Source organism: Cetorhinus maximus, chromosome 1 (genome assembly GCF_964194155.1).
Source record: "Cetorhinus maximus chromosome 1, sCetMax3.hap1.1, whole genome shotgun sequence".
NCBI classification, from domain to species: domain Eukaryota; kingdom Metazoa; phylum Chordata; class Chondrichthyes; order Lamniformes; family Cetorhinidae; genus Cetorhinus; species Cetorhinus maximus.
Window position 1 is genome coordinate 158,495,620 of NC_135879.1, and position 16,643 is coordinate 158,512,262.

Below are 16,643 nucleotides of genomic sequence, written 5' to 3' on the forward strand. Positions count from 1 at the left end.
AGGTGGGGGAGGTGAAGAGACACCGGGCTGGGGGTAGGGGTTCGAGAGAGACACCAGGAGGAGCGAGACCCTTGGGGAATGCAAGAAACATTGGGGGGAGTTGGAGTGGGGGGTGAGATACCATGGAGAAGAGATGCTCGGGAGGAGGGGATTCAGTGGATAACAATATTACAGGAAGGAGGGTAACAAATACAGGAAGGAGGTGCAGCTGGTAACAGAGATGCCAGGGAAAAGACCCTTGGGGAGGAGACAATCAGCAAGTAACAAAGCAAGGTACTAAACAGAAATACCGGGCGAGGAGCTTAGCAGGTAACAAGGCGATACCAGGGCACCTTCCAGCCAGTGCTAGCAGAGTGCCGCAAGTCAGTGGCTGTATTCAGTCCTTTGCTGTTTCCTAAAGCCAGTCAATAATGCGACTCTAAACTGAACTCTTGCTACCATGACAGGGTACTGCCCTCCTCCTGCCAACTGCAGCTCATGAAGGTCTAACAGCCGTTCAAGATTAGAGCTCAGTGTTTGAAACTTGGTTTTGACAGTAGTAAACTTTTGGTACAAATAAAATTGAAATAATCTAAAAGTTGCCTCTGAGTGTTAACTAGAAGTGGTACATTAGAATTGCAGTCAAGCAATAATTTTGATTGGACAAATTGATTGGAGCGGATGGACTTGAAAAGCTAACTGACTTCCATCATCCTTTTTATTATTGTAATGATTTTCTTGCCTTATAAAAATACTCTTGCAATTACCCTGTTTATATGTGACAAAAATCTGTATTCTGCAACAATGGTGTAAGTGGGCAGGGCCTGTCATTCACATGAGCTGTCATTTTAATATTTGGAGACTGTTTGTTTTGTTCTAGTATTTGTATCAAAAATCTAATATGCTTATTATAAACTGCAATTACATTGTTTTGGGAAGCACCCAGGTACTCAGCTTTGGATTATTACCAATATTGGGTCATAGCCTAGCGTTAACAAGGACAATATGCTTGAATTTTTTTTGATTAAGTTGGTGCAGAGAAAGCACATATGCAACCGATACTATAAAAACGATTATTGCCGTTTGGTAGTACAGAACTTGAGTATTGCTGAAAGAAGACATTTTGTCGTGTCTTTTTGTCTTGCACTCAACAGCACAATCACAATACCACCAATATCATGGGAAGTAACAACTTCATACTGCATGAGAAGAAAGTGCTGATTGGTAAAGGCATTGCCATGGAGAGAATGCACCAGTTAATGGTGACTGACAGTTAACTGCCAAGCATTGTTTGAAATTTAAAGTAGCAACATGAGTGGTATTCGCCAGTAACATCAAGCCAAAAAGACGTTCTGACAATCACACAAATGAGTAATGTGATATATGAATTTCAGTGCCATTGTGATGCTAGGTAAGGAGACTGTACATCCCAAAGACTGGCGGATCGTATTAACAGCATATCCCTTCCCCTGTTTGCAACGGGCAAGGTATAGACCATACCCAACCAGCCCGTGCTTGCAAAACTCAAAACACAGTGTCCAACATTAGATGTGATTCCGCAATTGGACAACATTTGCTAAATAATCCTCAATGTGCTAAAACTTACGCTGACAATCAATTTAAGATTGTTAATCAGGCTCACAGTGTGGCACATTTGTGTGTCTTTGAAGCTACATATATTAATACGCAGGGCCCTGTTCTTTGCGGACAGAAAGAACATGTACACATATTGCACCTGTTTCAGCTAAACAAAATAAGTGATGGCCATTCGCTGATTCATTCCTCAGGGCAATGCCTTGACCAATCAGAGTCAAGCTGCTTGATTTAAATTTCAGACCATGCTTGGCAATTAACTGTCAGTCACCATTAACTGGTGCATTTTCCATGGCAACATGTCTATCAATTGGAGTCCACTTGCCAACCAATTCTCACACAATATAAAGTTGTTGCTTCCCCTGACATTGGTATTCTTGCGATTGTTCTAATGAGTGCAAAACGAAAAGCTTCGACAAAATGTCTTTTTTCAGCAAAACTCGAAAAGGATTATATAATGAGTAATTCTGGGTTAGGACCAGGTGCTTTGTACTTGGTTAATTTGAAGCAATAGAGAGTGAGTTCTCATTGAACTGTACAAAATTCTTACAGGGCTACAGGGTAGATGGAGGAAGGATGTTTCCCCTGGTTGGGGGTGGGGCGTCTAGAACCAGGGCACTCAGTCTCAGAATAAGAGGCAGACCATTTAGGACCGAGATGAGGAGGAATTTTTTCACTCAGAGGGTGGTAAATCTTTGGAATTCTCTACCCCAGATGGCTGTGGAGGCTCAGTCATTGGGTATGTTCAAAGCAGAGGTCGATAGATTTCTAGATACCAATTACATCAAGCGATACGGGGATAGTGCAGGAAAATGGTGTTGAGGTAGAAGATTATCCGTGATCTATTTGAATGGTGGAGCAGGCTCGAGGGGCTGAATGGACTACTGCTGCTATGTTCCTATGTGATGCTAGATGAAAAAATAAGTGGACAATTTAAATGTTTTAGCTTCAGGTTGTAAATATGACTTTTTTAGAACAGAAAATATCTTTGCTTTGAGATTTTTATAATATATACTTAAAATTTATAATATCAATATTACTATCTATTTTATGGTACAAAAGAGACACTTGTTGAGTACTAGTTTCAGTATATCAACACATTCCCATCAACAGCTGCTGAGTGTGAAACAAAAGTTCAAGGGGCTATATGACTGTTTGTCTATTATGATTGCAAGTTTATACTGTTTGGGCTGAAAAATGCAGTGTTAAAGGTCCAAGTAATGGAGATTCAGAATAAGAGGTGAATGAGGGTGGGAGCTTGCCACTTAATAGCCTAAAGAACCTGGAAAGTTGAGGACTTTCCTTGGCTTGATCCAGTACATGAGTTCTTCCAGACCTCACTTATTAGAACAGACAGCAAACCTATGAGAGTTGATGTTGAATACCAGTGGTCAGTCATGTGAGAGGAGTTTCAACAAATTCAAAGTAGTGGTATTCAGAGAGAGAAACCCTGACACTCTGCAAGTAGATGCTTCTACAAATGGGCTGAGCACAGCCCTGGTACATGAAGGAAAATCAATAGCATTTGCATTCAGAGCTTTAACATCAGCTGAGACCAGATGTGCCAACGTAGAAAGATAGCTTTTGGCAGTGGTGTATGGATCTGAGAAATTCCATACATGTCTTTATGGGCAAAAGTTCAAAGTAGAGAATGATCATCGTGCAACAGAACAAATCTACAAGAAAAATCTGTCAAGCACCAGAAAGACTGCAAAAATTACTCTTAAGGCTCGGAGTTATGGTTTCATTCTGAAGTACAAGCCAGGAAGAGAAATGATGCTCGCAGATACCCTAGCTCGGTTGTTGCCACATTAGAAACACAAGATAGAAGATCTTGGTATAAAGATCCATCACCCAGTGAACATACCACCAAAACTGAGTCAAATTAGAGATTAGAGAAAAAGACAAAGGGCTGAATTTTGCCGTCAGCGAGCAGGGGGTGGGGCCCGCTCGCCGACACATAAAATGATGTGGGATGATGTCGGGGGGAACCCCCAACGTCATCCCGCCCCAACCTGTCAATGGCCAATTGAGGCCATTGGCAGGATCATTGAAACAATTAAAGGACCTGCCTGTCCAACCTTAAGGTTGGTGGGCAGGCCAGGAGCCCCGGTGGGCAAAATAAAAAACATGAAACCTCATCCACTGGCAGGATGAGGTTTCATGTAGGGATTTAAAAAAAGTTTAATAAAGTTTTAGTGTAATTAATGAACATGTCCCATCTCATGTGACATTGTCGCATAAGGGGGACATGTTAAAGATTTTTTTTTCTATTTTTAACGTTTTTAAAAGTGTCAGCGATCTCCCTGAGGCAGCACTTAGCCTCAGGGAGATGTGCGCTTTTTCGTGCGCATGCGGGAAAGGGCGCACACGCTTTTGGGGAATCCCCCCCACCCACACAGGAAGCGCACAGCACTTCCCGCCGGACGTCACGCTGGGCAGGCCTTAATTGGCCCACCCACGTAAAATGGCGGCGGGGCCCACTTCTCCGGCGGGGATCAGCTCCCAGCCCGCCGGAGATTGGGTCGGGCCCGCCCGCCCGGCAGGCAGAAAATTCTGCCCAAAGAGTTACAGATGCTCTCTCAGCGAGTGATCCAGGAATGGTCTGATAAGATACAGCAAGCACAGCCAGCAATAGAGCAGTATTGGTCTATCAGGGATGACACCTCACTGGAAGGTGTTCTGCTGGCCGGATCCAGAATAATGATACCCAAAATGATGCAGAAAGAACTTCTCCAGAAGCTACTTGAAGGCCACATAGAAATGGAGAAGTGTAATCTCAGAGCCAGATCAGCTGTGTACTGGATAGGCATTTAAAAAGACATTGAATGAATGATGCCTGTATGCAATATTTGCCAGAAGTACAGGAATACACAACAGAAAGAGGAGATGATGGCTACTGAAGTACCACCCAGACCATGGCATACAATGGGAGCTGATTTATTCACACACAATCAAGAATGGCATCTCATAGTAGTAGATTATTACTCAAAATTCCCTTTTATCTGAAAGTTGAAAGATTTGCAAGATTTTATTTATTCGTTCATGGAATCTGGACGTCACTGGCTAGGCCAGCATTTATTGCCCATCCCTAATTGTCCTTGAGAAGGTGGTGGTGAGCTGCCTTCTTGAACTGCTGCAGTCCATGTGTTGTAGGAACACCCAGAGTGCTGTTAGGAAGGAACAGTGAAGGAATGGAGATACAGTTCCAAGTCAGGATGGTGTATAACTTGGAGGTTGTGATGCTGCCTTGCATCTGCTGCCCTTGTCCTTCTGGTTGGAAGAGGTCGCAGGTTTGGAAGGTGCTGTCAAAGGAAACAATTATCTCAGCAGTACAAGTTCTGTTTGCTGAGCAAGGGATTCCTGAAAGAGTAATATGTGACAATGGAACCCAGTTCACCTCGAGAAAATTTAGGGAATTTGGTGAACAATATGAGTTCAACAGAATCATCTGATCACCACATCACCCAAGGGGACACACATTTATAGGAAGACGCATAAAGATGGTCAAGAGAACCCTCATGAAATGCCTAGAACCAAAGGATGGCCCAAACCCTGCCTTATTGTCACTCCAAGCTGCACATCTGAACATGACATGAAATCATCTACAGAGCTGTTAAATGGAAGAAAGTATAACACAGCTGTGCCAAGCAGGCTACTTCCTCCAATTGACCAGGAAAAAGACAGACAACAACTCACTAATGTACAGGCAGGAGGAGGTCAACATTTCAACAAGCATGCTAAATCCCTGCCTGAGTTGTTGAAAGCACAAACTACATGTTGAGGATCCAATCATGAAAACCTGGAACCCAGCAAAAGTTGTTGATGAAGCTGAGACTCCGAGGTCATACATCAAAGAGACCGACATCGGTAAGCAAATTAAAAGGAACAGAGTCTATATTTGACCTAAACCTGAGCTGGAAAAGCAGAAAAGATCATCAACAACACCAGCAACATCACTAACCAGTGAGACAACATCAACAGCATCATCAACAAGTGGTGCAACATCAATGTCACTAGGAAGTGACAACATTAGCAACATCAAGCACAACTCCTACAACACCAGGAGCAACACCCACAACATCACCTGTACGGTAACCAACTCACCACTGAGAACAATGAATGCCAAATCTACAAGATGGAGGAACAACATCCGACCACCTAAGCGATACCATGAATAATATTTTGAGAAAAGAAGCTATAACAGACTCTAATGGTGTTCAGTTTAAAGAAAGAGGAATGTTTTATTGTTATGTTATTTGGAAATAGCTAGGAACTAATTGTTATGAGAATGTGCGTCCAGGGTGCCACATTTACTGCTGCAGTGCAGTCAGGTGCCGAGCAACAATGTATTAGTCCACCAGCCACACGGAGAGCTGTAAGGAATACATTCAATAAAGCTCAAACAATTTCAGTTCAGACGTTTGATTATTTTGAACTTTTGGGAACCAGAAGACACAAAACCTAGGAAGGAAACCATTGAGTCCTGGAGATTTGTCAGTCTTCAATCTCCATCACCTGTTTTTTTGTATTGAACCCAGTTAGTTCCTCATCTTGATTTTATTTTTAGTTTTCCTTGCATCTCTGGTATTTTACCTTCATCCTATACAGTGAAGATTGATTTTTAAAAGTAGCTATTTCTTAATATGCTTGTAAAAACCATTACTGTCATCCTTGATAATGTTCAAGTTTTTTCTCGTATTCCATTTTTTTATCTCTTGCCATTTTCTTTTATCCCTTTTAAAAAAAATCTATTTCCTAGTTTTCTACTGTTGGCCTGTGTCAGAGTCTTGCATTTAAATCAGTTTTCACATCATTTCCACTCACTCAAGACTTAAAGTAATGGTGCTGGTGACATGGCATCGGTGTTATTTATTGCTCCAAGGTCAGGACTAAATCCCCAATTGTTAAAATTGTGGGCGAAATTTTACATTCGGCATGCGGGAGCAGGCCAGACACACTGGACGCTGGCCGTGAGTCCCAACATCATGGCACTGTCTCGCGATATTTCGTTCGGCGGGCATACGCCGGAGTCAGCTGCGCGTTCACCGATAATTTATAGGCCTATTAAGGCCATTAAATGGGTAAGTAACATGAATTTTAAGCTGCCCGTCCAACCTAACGGTTGGCGGGCAGGCGAAAAGGCCAAGCGGCCTTTACGTTTTTTAGGAAACCACATCCACGAGCGGGATGAGGTTTCCTAAAGCTATTACAAATCAAATAAGAATTTTCTTGAAAAATAAAAACATGTCCCGTCTCATGTGACACAGTCACATGAGGGGACATGTTTCATTAAATTTCTCATATAAACATAGAAACTAAGAGCAGGAGTGGGCCATTCAGCCCTTCAAGCCTGCACCGCCATTCATTATGATCATGGCTGATCATCAAACTCAATAGCCTGCTCCCGCTTTCTCCCCATACCCTTTGATCCCTTTCGCCCCGAGAGCTATATCTAACTCCCTCTTGAAAGCATACAATGTTTTGGTCTCAACTACTTTCTGTGGTAACAAATTCCACAGGCTCACCACTCTGTGGGTGAAGAAATTTCTCCTCATCTCAGTCCTAAATGGTCTACCCCATATCCTCAGACTGTGACCCCTGGTTCTGGACTCCCCCACCATCGGAAACATCGTTCCTGCATCTACCCTGTCTAGTCCTGTTAGAATTTTATAGGTTTCTATGAGATACCCCCTCATTCTTCTGAACTCCAGCGAATATAATCCTAATTGACACAATCTTTCCTCATATGTCAGTCCTGCCATCCCAGGAATCAGTCGGATAAACCTTCACTGCACTCCCTCTATAGCAAGTACATTCTTCCTCAGATAAGGAGACCAAAACTGCATACAATATTCCAGGTGTGGTCTCACCAAGGCCCTGTACAATTGCAGCAAGACATCCCTGTTCCTGTACTCGAATCCTCTCACTATGAAGGCCAACATACCATTTGCCTTCTTTACCGCCTGCTGCACCTGCATGCTTGCCTTCAGCGACTGGTGTACAAGGACACCCAGGTCTCGTTGCACATTCCCCTCTCTCAATTTATAGCCATTCAGAAAATAATATGCCTTCCTGTTTTTGCTACCAAAATGGATAATGTCACATTTATCCACATTATACTGCATCTGCCCACTCAATCAGCTTGTCCAAATCACACTGAAGCATCTCTGTATCCTCCTCACAGCTCACCCTCCCACCCAGCTATGTGTCATCTGCTTTATTTATTTTGTTATAAAGCGCTTCAATCTCCCTGAGGCCAATCCATGCCTTAGGGATATTGAAGCATGCAAAAGAGCGCTGGACCCGATCCTCCCTCCACCCTCACAGGTAGCGCTCAGTGCTACCGCTCATGATCCATGCAGGGCGGGCCTTAATTGGCCCGCCCATGTGAAATTGCAGTGTGGAGCCGACCGTCCCGCCAAGCCTGCCTGATGAATGGAAAAACCTGGCCTGTATTACTGACGCAAAGATTAAACAATTAAGATCTTTTGAGTATCGATTTCCTGCACCTGAGATTTAAATTTTTAATATGTCTGGAACACATTGAACTAAGATTTTTAGAATTTAAATTACCCCTTCTCTTTTCTCACAGTGCTTAACCTCACAAGAGCTACTAACACATCAACTATATATTTTCTAATGACTCTAATTTTCTTATTAATTACTATAATTTTATTCAGTCATAAGGAAATGTATGTACAGTACATATACCTCAAATATTTCAAGCCCATCTTGATGATCGGCATGTGCATTTTCGCTGTCCACAAGAGTTGATCTTCAATCTCACTGGCCAGAATATTGCCATTGGCGTGCGGGGGCGGGCCCGACGTGCAAAAGGATGCGCGATGATGTCGGGTGTGCATCCCAACGTCATCGCATGTCATTTAGATATTTTGTTTGCCAGGCGTGCGCCGGAGGTGGCTGCGCACCCACCAGCCTGTCAACGGCCTATTAAAGCCATTAAAAAGCCAATTAAGGTTGTTGGCAACGCTGCCCGTCCAACGGGCGGGATGAGATTTCCTGAAGGTTTTATAAAATAATTAATTATATTTTGCCCAATTCGCAAACATGTCCCAGCTCATGTGACACTGTCACATAATGGGACATGTTTAAATAATTTTATTAAATTATTTTTATATCAACTTAATCTCCCCGAGGCAGCTCCGTGCCTCAGGGATATTGCTGCGCTCTTTCGTGCGCAGGCCCCCACCTGCACAGGTAGCGCTGCGCTACCGGCCGTGCGTCACGCTGGGCGGGCCTTAATTGGCCCACCCACGTAAAACGATGGCACGCAGCCGATCACAGGCGGCAATCGGCTCCGCGCCCGCCCCCGACCGCCCAACATAGGTAAGATTCTACCCATTATAACCAAAGTAGTTATCAGAACTCCTCTAAGTTTTAAAATTCACAATGAGTTTGCTCAGCTCAATTTATGCTTTTGAAATGCATAAAAATAAAAGCTAATAATAATCGTATTCCTAAATAAACTTGGAGTGACCTGAATTTATACATCATACAATGCAATGGAACTGATGAAATGTCAACTCTAAAAGGGACAGACAGTACACTTAAAAATAATTGTAAATTAAAGTTTATTTAATAAGTTGCATTTCCATTTTTTAAAACTTCCCTGTGGCTCATTTGGTGAATGCACTGTTGCTGATAAGTGCATGATATATCTCTGTGCTCACTGTGATGTTTCTAATTAGAGAACATCAAAATTTGAAGCATAATGACAATGGCAAGATGGATGCACTAAGGATGAATTACAGTGTATGCCTTACTGTTGTGGGAAAACCTGGGCTGAGGTCTTTCATTATTGGCACATCATTATTGGCAGTTTGCCCATGAAATACTATTCACCTCCCTCTCTTGGTATCCATGTTTTATCCAACAACAACGGAGATAAATGATCACCATCTGCCAAAAAAAACTAACCTGAGTGTGCTGGAAATGTTTATGTTGACTCAGTGCTGGCCTGTTTTTTCCTGCTGCGGTCTCAGAAAAACCTTCAGCAAACTTGGCTGTGTAGCAGATGTTCTCTAACCACTGTCCTGCACTTCCTGCTTCAGCGCTTAACTGCCTCACATTGTACCAAAACCAAGGCATGATGGTCATTACCAAGTGTGATTGTATTTTTCTTTGTAGGAGGGATAAAAAGAGAAATCCAATTACAACAAGCATCTAATAGAAAGCTATTAGAAATTTTAAATGATAGATGAAGTTTGATTTTTGAAGAAAATTAGATTGACAAATCAATGGAGCTCCAAAACCCTGCAGAGGCTAGATTATTCATGAAAAGTTTGAGACTCTTATGACAAAATTTCAACAGAAAAGGACACAGTATTCAGGATGTCATTATCGGATAAATGCGAAAACAATTCTATTTTGCCATCTTTGTCTCTTCAGTCATGCCATCCCTTCTTTTAGCTTGTTGTGAATAATTTACTCTACGTGTATCATTAACATTGCTGCTGCTTGCTCAATCTTTATCAGCAAGCAGTTAGTGTACTATAATTATATTTGTATACATTATTCAGCTTGGGAATGCTTTGTATTGTACCGAGAGATAAATGGTGCAGAAGGAGAAAGAAGCAAAATTTAAGATTTGATGGATGCATATAGATTTAATCTCATTCTCTGTCATTGTATTATAGAGAGGACAGAGCTTGGCAATCAAGCTGTGCTTTTTCTACATTTGCTGTCACTTCCCTATCTTGAAAATTTACTTAAGTTGTGAATCTTGCATGGGAACAATTTCCCACTATTGTCAGTTTGGCAGGTTCAACACAGTAGAAAATGTGCTTAAATTTATTGGAGAAAGGAGGTATTTATATGGGCAGAGATGGTTGATCTCACAGCTGAAATACCAGCAGGATATTGTCAACAGAAACACCAAAACATTGATGTGCACCGCAGCTTTAGGCTGTTTATTCAAGAGAGATTTTTTTATGCAATGGACTGGATTTTAAGTTGCAGTATCTATGAGAGGATCGGTAAATTATAAAAGTTATGAATGGCCAATATCTGCAAGTTTTTGATAACATGAATCATTTTACATGCTTAATTTCTCATACATTTGATATTTTTCATTTTTTTTATTCATTCAAGGGATGTAGGCGTCATTGGCTAGGCCAGCATTTATTGCCCATCCTTAATTGCCTTTGAGAAGGTGGTGGTGAGCTGCCTTCTTGAACCACTGCAGCAACCATAGTGCTGTTAGGGAAGGCGTTCCAGGATTTTGACCCAGTGACAGTGAAGGGATGGCATTATATTTCCAAGTCAGGATGGTGAGTGGCTTGGAGGGGAACTTCCAGGTAGAGGTGTTCCCATCTATCTGCTGCCCTTGTCTTTCTAGATGGAAGTGGTTTTGGTTTGGAAGGTGCTACCTAAGGAGCCTTGGTGATTTTATATAATTCTGAAAGGATGTTAATATTTCAGTTAATGTTCTTTTTAATATTTTTAAGGTGGTAAAATGTCAGAGCTGAAGCGTCTTGCCTATTCAATTATTGACTTTCTACGTGAGCAGACAAAGTCCCAGGCTTGGACATCTGATGAACGGGAAAGCTTAGAAGGTTGGTGTAATCTATAATACCTAGTGCAATGTCCTCAACTTTAAGTTTATTGATTATAAACTGCACATGTTCCTTCCGTAAGGAAATGGTACCATCAAATTCTGGCCTCTGGCAGATCCCGGATTATAATTGCTCCACCACTGGTGGACATGCCTTCAGCTGTCTAGGTCGTAACCTGTGGAATTCCTTCCCCTTTGCCTCTTTACCTCATTTTCCCCCTTTAAGATGTTCCTTATAACCTACCTCTTTGACCATCTCCTCTAACACTGCTTTATGTGGCTCGGTGTCTAATTTTGATTTATCATTCTCCTGTAAATAATTTGGGATATTTTATTATGATTAAAGGTGATATATAAATATAATTTGTTGTATCTCTGTGATCTCACAATTATAGGATTAAGATTGTCATCGTTTTGCACCCTGTTGTACACCTTTCATGTACAGCCAACATGTTTAAAAGAATTGCAAGCCATTCCAAAAGCTTTTTTGTAGTTAAGCAGTTCTTAATCATTAACCTGCAACTGAAAGTCAAAAAGTTTCTAGTAATGGGTAATGAAATTGCTTTTAAATCTATCAGAACTTTGTGTTTTTTTTAAATGTATTTCATTATATGTTGGCCTGTTCAGAAGTATAGATGTGTCCAGTGGTGCTTCACAGAGGAGAAATGGACACCAAACAGCAATAAAAAAATTAGGAGAAATGGCTAAAGTCATGGCTTAAATCTAAGTTTTGAGAATGTTTTAAGGGGAAAAGGGGGAGGAATAGTGAGGTTGAGCTTAAGGGGTTCAGGCAAGCAGTTTCAAAGCAGATGGCAATGATTCATGACCATCTTCTCATGATAGCTAGGAATGGGCAATATGATTCTTTGACAGCAACATCCACTTCCGAAGAAATATTTTTTTTAAAAATGACAACTGTAGGTTTTGTCTGTAAGAGAGAGAGGGAGCGTCATGTTAAGGAAGTGTGATTTGGAGGACCAAAAGGATATACACTGGCAAGGGTAGGGTGAGACTGTGGAGGGATTAAAATTATCCCAGAGTGTTGAGAGAGATTAAAGAGTGGTTTGTGAGGCATTGACAAACACTGAATCAGTTATTAAACATTGGGAAGGTACTAGTAGTAGGTACAGTGCAGTGCCCATATTCAAAAAATGAGACAAATTGGATACAGGCAACTATAAATCCATTAGCCTTACTTCAATTCCATGTAAAATGCTGAAATTAATAAGCAGCGGGGAAATTGAGACACACCTGTGCAGCAATAACATAGTTAACAGCAATCAGTATGCAATAAAAAGGGCAAGATCCTGCTTCCGTAACCTCTTCAACTTCTAAGAGGAAATGTCAACCTAAAAGGACTTTGTTAAGCCCTATGATGTGTACTTTCATTTCCAAAAGACCTTGGATAAAATTTCACATCGATTAAAATCAAAGCTGTAGAAATTCAGGTTGACCCCTGAGAATGAATAAGTAACAGGCTGAAGGGCAAAAACTATGAGTACACATTAGAAGAGTTATATAAGGAGGAAGTACTGAGGGCAGTATCTCAGAGCTTGGTGCAGGGATGTCACAATTTCTAATCTACATACTGATCTGAATTAATTTCAAATCAGCGTCTTATTTTAGTACTATCTGTTCAGCAGACTGGGGACAGTTAAAACGGAGTGGGAACATATCCATTGCTTTCCTGCTTGAGATGACCATGCAAGGATGGGAAACCCTTACTGGATGCATGTTGACTAAATTTAAACAGGAGTTGTGAAATAAAGTGAAGAAAATGCCACAGAGGAGCAATTGTAGAGGAAATAGGGTGGGTGGCTGAACTGCATTGAGGACACCAATGAGGGACAAGAAGGATGGAAAATGAGCAACTGTGGGTATAAAGGGTGGTCTTTCGTGATTGACTATGGTTTTGAAGAGGAGGAAGCCATTAATGATGTCAGCAAATATTGGGATAAAGAAAGTTAGTTGTGTGATCAAGGGTTAGGCTGGGAGGAACACAAAGGAGCATAAATAACACTGATTTTTTTTTGTGTATTATATTAATGAAAGGCTCATACCCACCCTTTATTATTTGTTCTTTCTTTGCTTCTTCCTCTTCCAGCTGAGAGTGCTATCTGTAGCTGAGAATGAGGGGGTGGAAGATCTGCTTGCAGGCAACTGACAATTGCTATTTTTATCCAGAAGTTAAGTAGAGAGCTTTTTGCAGCTTTTTGAATTTTTTCTTTCTTTTATCCCCAGAGCCTTGTCATACAGGGAAACATGTATGTTTCTCCTCTTCCCTTTTGGTGCATAAAGTGAGAGCGTTGGACAGTACTAGAGAAGGAAGTGATACTATATTAGATAGGAGTGGACTAAGAAGGACTACGAGGATTGCAACGGCAAGATTACAATGCATGTATGTAAATGCACAAAGTGTGATGAATATGGTTGGTTAGCTACAAGCCAAATAGCTGTGTGAGAATACGATATAGTGGTAACAATGGAAATGTTGCTTAAAAATGGTGAGGACTGGGTGCTTAATATGCAAGGATATAAAGTGTTCAGAAAAGAGCGAGAAAGAAAAGGGGGAGGTTGGGTGGCAGTACTAATTAGGGAAGATATTGCAGTATTGGAAAGAAGGGATGTCCTTGATGGAGCAAGGACAGAGTCCATTTGGTTAGAGCTGAGAAGCAAAAGAGGTAAGATCACGCTCCTTGGGGTATTCTATAGGCCTCCAAATAGTGGTAAAGAGATATGGAGGAACAAATTTGCAGTGAAATCATAGAGATGTGCAAGAACTATAGAGTGGTGATACTGGGGAACTTTAATTACCCAAATATCAATTGGGATAATGTTAGATTAAAGGGTAAGGAGGGGGAGAAATTTCTGAACTTTGTTCAGGAGAACTCCGTTGATCAGTATGTTCGCAACCTAACTAGAACACAGGCATTGCTGGATCTGGTGCTGGGAAATGAGGCGGACCGAGTGGACCAAATGTCTGGGGACAATTTGGGTAAGAGTGTTCATCGTATCATAAGGTTCAGCTTAGTAATGGAGAAGAGCAAAGAACACTCTAATATAGAACTTCTAAATTGGAAGAGGGCATGTAAATAGTAAGCAGATAGTAAGAGGTGGACTGGGTTCTATTTGGGACAAAGAAGGTAATATATGCCTAGAGGCACAAGACAAGCATACTTAATTAACTCTTTGTATCATTGTTTATTAAGAAGACTCTGACAAAATATTGGTAGAAGCAGAGCTTGTGGGGCAATGAATAGTGTGAAAATTCAAAGGGAGGAGGTACTAGAAAGGCTGGCTATGTTAAGGGTAGGTAAGTCACGTGGTCCAGATGTCTTGCATCCCCGGTTTCTAAAGGAAGTGGCTTGACTTAATCTTACAATCTTCCCTAGATATGGGGGATGTGCCAGAGGATTGGAGAGTTGCAAATGTAACACCCTTATTCAGGAAAGGGTGTAAGGACAGTCCTAACAACTACAGGCCTGTTAACATCAGTGATCGGTAAGGTTTTGGAATCGGTAGTCAGGGAAAAGAATCAACAGGCACTTGGAGAGGCTGGAGTTAATTAAAGGGAGCCACTACAGATTTGTAAAGGGCAGATAATGCTTGACTAACCTAATTGAATTTTTTGATGAAGTAATATAGAAGGTTGATGAAGGGAATGCTGTGAATGTTATCTATATGGACTTCAAGAAAACTTGACAAGGTACAATATAAAAAGCTGATTAACAAAACGTAGGTTAACGTATTTGGAGGGTCAATGTCCAGCTGGATAAAAGATTGGCTTAAGGACAGAAAGCAGTGGTAAATGGTTGTTTTTCAGACTAGAGGAAGGGTAGTTGGTGGTATTCCCCAGGGTTAGTGCTGGGACCACCGCTTTTTTCGCTGTATACAAATGACTTGGATCTTGGAATGCGAAGTAAAATTTCAAAATTTGCTGATGACACCAAACTTGGAGGGTTGACAAACAATGAGGATCATAGGAAATGCCTGCAACATGACATAGATAAGCCAGCAGAATGGGTAGACAAGGGCAGATGGAATTTAATACAGAGAAGTGTGAGGTGATGCATGTTGGCAGAAGGGATGGGGAGAGGAAATTAATGTCATAATTCTAAAGAGTGTGCAGGTACAGGGGAACCTGGGGGTGCATGTGCATTGCCACAACCACGTAAAAGGCATTTTGTTAAAGTGGTATCTGAGCTAAGAATTTGTGCATGTGTATGTAGCCCCAGTTTAATTTATGAGTGGTTCAATTTAAAAAATAATCCAGCAGACATGCTGTAGTCTTAAACAAGACAAAGGTTAGTTTACTACAAAAACTACTGCAGAAAGTTACTTAGGTAAAAGTGATAACATTGTTAACTAAAATACAGATTGAAAATACAGATAAAGGAAAAAGATACTTAAAGATGAGATTTCAAATCAGTCTGAGCGATATTTTTGTAGGCCCTTTGCTCGAGTTCCTTCTTTCTGGTGAAGGGGGTTATCAAGGTTTGGTTCAGCCGCTGTGATGGCTTTTGCAGTTGATTGGTCGATGTTTGTCATTTTCAGGTGGACTCAGCAGGTCAGCAGGTTTTTGGGAGAGAAAGGTTTCCTATTCCTTCCTAATTCTGCGGTTATAGCACTTGTAGTTTGCCTGGACTCTTTTAGCAGAACAGTAGTTGATTTCTTAATAGTTTCCTCTTTGTCCTCCCTTGGTCAAGAACCCTCTCTGATGTTGTTTCTCAGAGTTCTTCCTGGGGGCTCTGCACCCAAAATGGCTGTTCGCAAACATATTTTATACAGCTCCAAAACGTAAAATGGCTGCTACGTTACTTTCAGTGAACCATTGTTCCACCAGGCAAAGAAGCTAATTATGTTGAGGTCCTTTGAAATACCTTCTTGTCTCCTGTTCCCTCATAAGTAAAAAGTTTTTTGACACCATTTAGAATTTAATGGACATCCCTGGAGGGGTCTTTGCATATTTAATGACTCCTTGTAGCCAGCTCTAGAGATATGAGTCTGACAACATTTGGATAAACACCAGAAGGGGCCATGTTGTCTGTTCACACTTCCATTTTAAAAAAGGCTTTTAAATTCAATGTAAAGATTTGAAAACAGAAATGTGTCTTTAAAACAGTTGTCCTTAAAATCAGTAACATCATAATTATACATTTGTGACAGCATTGGTCTTTGAAGGCGGCAGGACATATTGAGAGGGTGGTCATCAAAGATTATGGGATCTTGGGTTTTGTAAATAGAGGCAATGTGTACAAAAACTGGGAAGTTATGCTAAACCTTTATAACGCTCTGGTTAGGCCCCAACCAGAGCATTGCATCCAGTTCTGGTTATGACACTTTGGGAAAGATGTGAAGGTCCTTGAAAGGGTGCAGAGATTCACCAGAATGGTTCCAGTAACGGGGGGTGTTAGTTACACAGTTAGGTTTGAAAGGCTGGCTTTGCTCCCTTGGAGCAAAAGAGATTTGATGGAGGTATACGAGATTATGACAG

At 41.3% G+C, this 16,643-nt stretch overlaps 2 protein-coding genes across 5 annotated transcripts in view; both read left to right on the top strand.

Moving 5' to 3' along the window:
* trim23 (tripartite motif containing 23) overlaps positions 1 to 16,643 on the top strand; it is a 270,598-nt gene that overhangs the window by 59,128 nt on the left and 194,827 nt on the right. The window lies entirely within an intron of this gene.
* The window catches only part of sgtb (small glutamine rich tetratricopeptide repeat co-chaperone beta), a 56,075-nt gene that overhangs the window by 1,072 nt on the left and 38,360 nt on the right, over positions 1 to 16,643 (top strand). For all 4 annotated transcript variants that reach the window (XR_013577536.1, XR_013577541.1, XM_078548761.1 and 1 more), the window contains exon 2: positions 11,043 to 11,150. Coding sequence is in view for 2 of the 4 variants with exons in the window: in XM_078548761.1 (XP_078404887.1) it covers positions 11,051 to 11,150 (100 nt within the window). In the remaining 2 variants the exon portion in view is untranslated. The remainder of the gene's footprint in view (positions 1 to 11,042; positions 11,151 to 16,643) is intronic.